This window comes from Xenopus tropicalis, chromosome 6 (assembly GCF_000004195.4).
Source record: "Xenopus tropicalis strain Nigerian chromosome 6, UCB_Xtro_10.0, whole genome shotgun sequence".
NCBI lineage: Eukaryota > Metazoa > Chordata > Amphibia > Anura > Pipidae > Xenopus > Xenopus tropicalis.
Window position 1 is genome coordinate 153,828,711 of NC_030682.2, and position 5,085 is coordinate 153,833,795.

Consider the following 5,085-nt stretch of genomic DNA (forward strand, 5'->3'; position numbering starts at 1 on the left):
TGGGGGCCCAGTATCTGGGGAGGTGTAGGTCTGGGGGCCCAGTATCTGGGGAGGCCCGGGGGCCAGTAATTAGATTTCCCACCCTGAACCAGTCTTGTTACGTTACAGGGCCCCAGAGATGGCGGTGACCAGGCGGGACCTGCTCATGCACGTGCTTGTGGCCCTATTCGGGATGGGCTCCTGGGTTTCCGTAAATTCTCTGTGGGTGGAGCTTCCTGTGGTGGTGAAAGAACTTCCTGAAGGTGAGTGAGAGTGTTCTGCCCCCTGTATAGTGGGAGTGTGCCCCCTGTATCATAGGGATGTACCCCCTGTATCATAGGGATGTGCCCCCTGTATCATAGGGATGTGCCCCTGTATCATAGGGATGTGCCCCCTGTATCATAGGGATGTGCCCCTGTATCATAGGGATGTGCCCCTGTATCATAGGGATGTGCCCCCTGTATCATAGGGATGTGCCCCTGTATCATAGGGATGTGCCCCTGTATCATAGGGATGTGCCCCTTTATCATAGGGATGTGCCCCCCCGTATGGTGGGAATGGGCCCCCCGTATGGTCGGAATGCCCCCCCCGTATAGTCGGAATGCCCCCCCCCGTGCCACTCTAGAACCCCTGTGACTCGCACTTTTCCCTGTGTCCGTAGGTTGGAACCTCCCCGCGTTCCTGACGGTACTTATCGCCCTGGGTAACATCGGACCCCTCGCAGTCACCCTGAGCCACCGGTTCTGCCCCCCGGGCCGGGTCTCGGAGCCGTGGCTCATACGCTCAGTACAAGCGCTCAGCCTGGTGTCGGCGGGTTTCCTGGCGGGGTTCTGGGACCGGCGGGTTCTGGTGGCGGGGGAGGAGCGCAGCGTTCCGTACCTGCTCCTGGGGTTCCTATTGGCTCTCGGCTGCTGCACCTCCAACGTCACCTTCCTGCCCTTCATGTACAGTTTCCCCCAGCAGTTTGTGCGCAGTTTCTTCATTGGTCAGGGCCTTAGTGCCCTCCTGCCCTGTGTGTTGGCGCTGGGGCAGGGGGTGGGGCGCCTGGAGTGCCGCAATGGCACGTGGGGGAATCACAGCGAACCCCACTACCTGCAGGAGAACTTCCCCGCCTCCTCCTACTTCTGGGGTCTCTTCTGCTTCCTGGGGGTCTCTGCACTGGCCTTCCTTCTGCTGCTTGTCCTACGTGGGCGCAATAAGGAGGAGGAGCAAGGGGAGGGGCCAACACAGCAGGGAGATGGGGGCTCCGAGGATTCCTACCCCCTGAAATCCCCTGAGGAGGAACAGCCCCAAGAGCCCCCTGATGCCAGTAATAGGGGGCAGAGATTCTGGACTGCACGGAACGTGTACTTACTGGCGCTTTTGGGCTTGTCCAACGCACTGACCAATGGGATTCTGCCCTCCGTACAGACTTACAGTTGCCTCCCCTATGGGCCCGACGCCTACCACCTGTCTGTCGTCCTTAGCAACATCGCCAATCCCGCGGCCTGCTTCATCGCCATGTGTGCGCTGTGTAGGTAAGTCCCTCCCCCCCAGTAACCCTGTGTGCGCTGTGTAGGTAAGTCCTGCCCCCCCCACTAACCCTGTGTGCGCTGTGTAGGTAAGTCCTGCCCCCCCAGTAACCCTGTGTGCGCTGTGTAGGTAAGTCCTGCCCCCCCCAGTAACCCTGTGTGCGCTGTGTAGGTAAGTCCTGCCCCCCCCAGTAACCCTGTGTGCGCTGTGTAGGTAAGTCCTGCCCCCCCCAGTAACCCTGTGTGCGCTGTGTAGGTAAGTCCTGCCCCCCCCCCAGTAACCCTGTGTGCGCTGTGTAGGGGAGTTATAGTACCCCAGGCTCACGGGGGGGGGCATTAGTGATACATATGGAGGGAGGGGAATTATAGTACCCCAGGCTCACGGGGGGGGGCATTAGTGATACATATGGAGGGAGGGGAATTATAGTACCCCAGGCTCACGGGGGGGGGCATTTGTGATACGGAGGGGGACATATCTGTACATGGGGGGGGAGACCCCTGTTGCGCTGGGCGTGGGACCCTGTGCTGAGGCACATGACACTTGGGATACAGGGAGGCCTTTGTGTTTGAGGGAGGCATCTGATCTGCCCCGGGGGGGGGGGGGGTTGTGCTTTTTTTCCTGTATAAACCCATGAATTTGGGTCCATGTGTTAAAGGGGAAGTGCGACTGTGCGGCGTCCCCCTGGGTTTAATGGGTCGGCCCCGCCCCTTGGGGGGGTGGGCCCTGTACCTAATAGGGTGCAAGTGTAAGACATAGCGCCCTGACACACAGTTACTACTAACGCTACAAACACTGGTCCGTACCCTTGTGCTGTAGGAAGAGGAGCCGTTGCTATGGTTACTTTGGGGGGCAATGGATATGGGCACCAGTATAACCATCAGGACTCCCTGGAGGAGGGACCCAGTTAGGCTGGGGGCAGGAAGAGCTCAGCCCCTCCCATGGGTTTTGGGCCGGCCCACACATCATTACCATATTGTAGGACTGTGCCCCCCCCCCCCCACAGCCGGGCACTCCCATTCCTTAGTGACATCACCCAGTGGGGCCCATTCGCTAAAGGTCGATAAAACGAGCGCTATTTATAGCAAGGGTTAAAAATATCGATGGATTCGCTAAAGGCGCTTGTCTGCGTGAAGCAGCGATGTCCTTGCCGTTATTTATCTGCCGGAGACAGAATCTTAAACGATATTTTAAAGCATGGGATATATTTATGGGTAATTCCGTAGCAGGGGTATTAGCGCTCAATATTACGCACGGAAATGAAAACTCCCGGCGCATCTCTGCAGGGCGATCCCTGGATCCTCTCCTTGCCAGGCCAACAACCATCCCGCCGCGACTCCATCTTGTCTCCCCGATCCAACAACCATCCCGCCGCGACTCCATCTTGTCTCCCCGATCCAACAACCATCCCACCGCGACTCCATCTTGTCTCCCCGATCCAACAACCACCCCGCCGCGACTCCATCTTGTCTCCCCGATCCAACAACCATCCCACCGCGACGCCATCTTGTTTTCCCTAACGCTCACTTAATTATTAAACACTTTTTAATGCAAACAACTATGCGATAAGCGTTATCAACCTTTAGTGAATCAGCCCCTACGAGGTTAGCCATTGGCCAATCAGGTTGAGGGGGCTCCACCAGAGTGACACAGAAGGGGAGCAATGGGGCAAAGATTTCACCTCTCACTGCAGGGTGACACACACTGAGTCTGCCCCTCCCACTGCAGGGTGAAACAGAAGGGAACTATGGGACACAGAGCTTGCCCCTCCCACTGCAGGGTGAGATAGAAGGGAACTATGTGACATGAGCCTGCCCCTCCCACTGCAGGGTGAGAGAGAAGGGAACTACGGGACACAGTTTGCCCCTCCCACTGCAGGGTGAGAGAGAAGGGAACTACGGGACACAGTTTGCCCCTCCCACTGCAGGGTGAGAGAGAAGGGAACTACGGGACACAGTTTGCCCCTCCCACTGCAGGGTGAGAGAGAAGGGAACTACGGGACACAGTTTGCCCCTCCCACTGCAGGGTGAGAGAGAAGGGAACTATGGGACACGGAGTTTGCCCCCTCCCACTGCAGGGTGAGACAGAAGGGAACTATGGGACATAGAGCCTGCCCCTCCCACTGCAGGGTGAGACAGAAGGGAACTATGGGACATAGAGCCTGCCCCTCCCACTAGAGGGGGAGAGAGAAGGGAACTACGGGACACAGAGTTTGCCCCTCCCACTGCAGGGTGAGACAGAAGGGAACTACGGGACACAGAGTTTGCCCCTCCCACTGCAGGGTGAGAGAGAAGGGAACTATGGGACACGGAGTTTGCCCCTCCCACTAGAGGGCAGTTTGACCATTCTCTCTGTCGTTGCAGGTCGTCGCTGGTTCTTGGGGTGATTATGGCGGTTGGAATGATATTCGGGGGGTACCTCATGTTCTTGGCTGCCCTCAGTCCGTGTCCCCCCCTAGTGGGCAGCTTGGCAGGGGTTGTGCTAGTGGTGAGTACGGATTCTGGGGGTGATTTGCTATTGGTTCCTGCTCCATCATGCTGCATTGCCATTGGTTACTGACACTATTATACCCAGTTGCTATTGGTTACTGTTCCCACTGTACTGATTAGCTATTGGGTAGTTTTCCCATTGGTGCTTCCCCATTGGCCACTTATCATCTCTCCCTGCAGATCTTGTGCTGGACACTGTTCCTGGGGCTCCTGTCGTACCTAAAGGTGGTTATTGGGAGCCTGTTGCATGAAGCCGGGCACAGCGCCCTCCTGTGGTGTGGAGCAGTAATACAGATGGGCTCCCTGGTGGGGGCGCTGCTCATGTTCCCCATGGTCAGTATCTACCACCTGTTCCAGAGCGGCCGTGACTGCCAGGACAACTGCCCCCTGTGAAGTGCACTTACACCAAGGAAACACTAGGGCTGTGCCCCCCCCCCAAAAGAAAATAAACATTTTTATGGTTTTTGTAGTAAATCAAATAAAACTTTTGGGTATTTTGGTCTGTGATTGTGTAACCCCTAAATTCCCTACCTGGGTATCTGCCCTGTAACTGCCCCGGGTACATCGATCACACATTGTTACTGGGGGGCTCTGATAATGTTACCCCCATAGCTCCTGGGTACAGAGGGTAAGTGAGCACAGTTCCACCCCTCGGTCACAGCACATTGTTACTGGGGGGCTCTGATAATGTTACCCCCATAGCTCCTGGGTACAGAGGGTAAGTGAGCACAGTTCCACCCCTCGGTCACAGCACATTGTTACTGGGGGGCTCTGATAATGTTACCCCCATAGCTCCTGGGTACAGAGGGTAAGTGAGCACAGTTCCACCCCTCGGTCACAGCACATTGTTACTGGGGTGTCAGTGTGGGGCCTCGGCGCCTTGTTAAATACATTTTCAAGATTCACACTGGATTCCCATTAGTGCGGCACCGTGTCACTTACAGAACTGGATCCCTCACATGGCAAATTAAATGACTCTATAGACCAGATGGTTCACAATCTCTTGGCTGGTGCTGATTGGATGGTTCAGTTATCCCCACCCCTTTCCCCCATCCCATCCCTTTCCCCTATCACATTCCTTATCCCATCCCTATCCCATTCCTTACCC

General features: G+C 56.4%; 1 protein-coding gene across 1 annotated transcript; it reads left to right on the top strand.

Moving 5' to 3' along the window:
- Nucleotides 1–105: 105 nt before the first annotated feature.
- On the top strand, nucleotides 106–4,484 carry slc52a1 (solute carrier family 52 (riboflavin transporter), member 1; the record flags this gene model as incomplete). Its single annotated transcript, NM_001008671.1, is given in 4 exon segments — nucleotides 106–242; nucleotides 641–1,496; nucleotides 3,852–3,975; nucleotides 4,158–4,484. Coding segments are annotated over 4 exon segments (1,317 nt in total). The 3' UTR covers nucleotides 4,371–4,484.
- Between the last annotated feature and the right edge of the window lie 601 nt (nucleotides 4,485–5,085).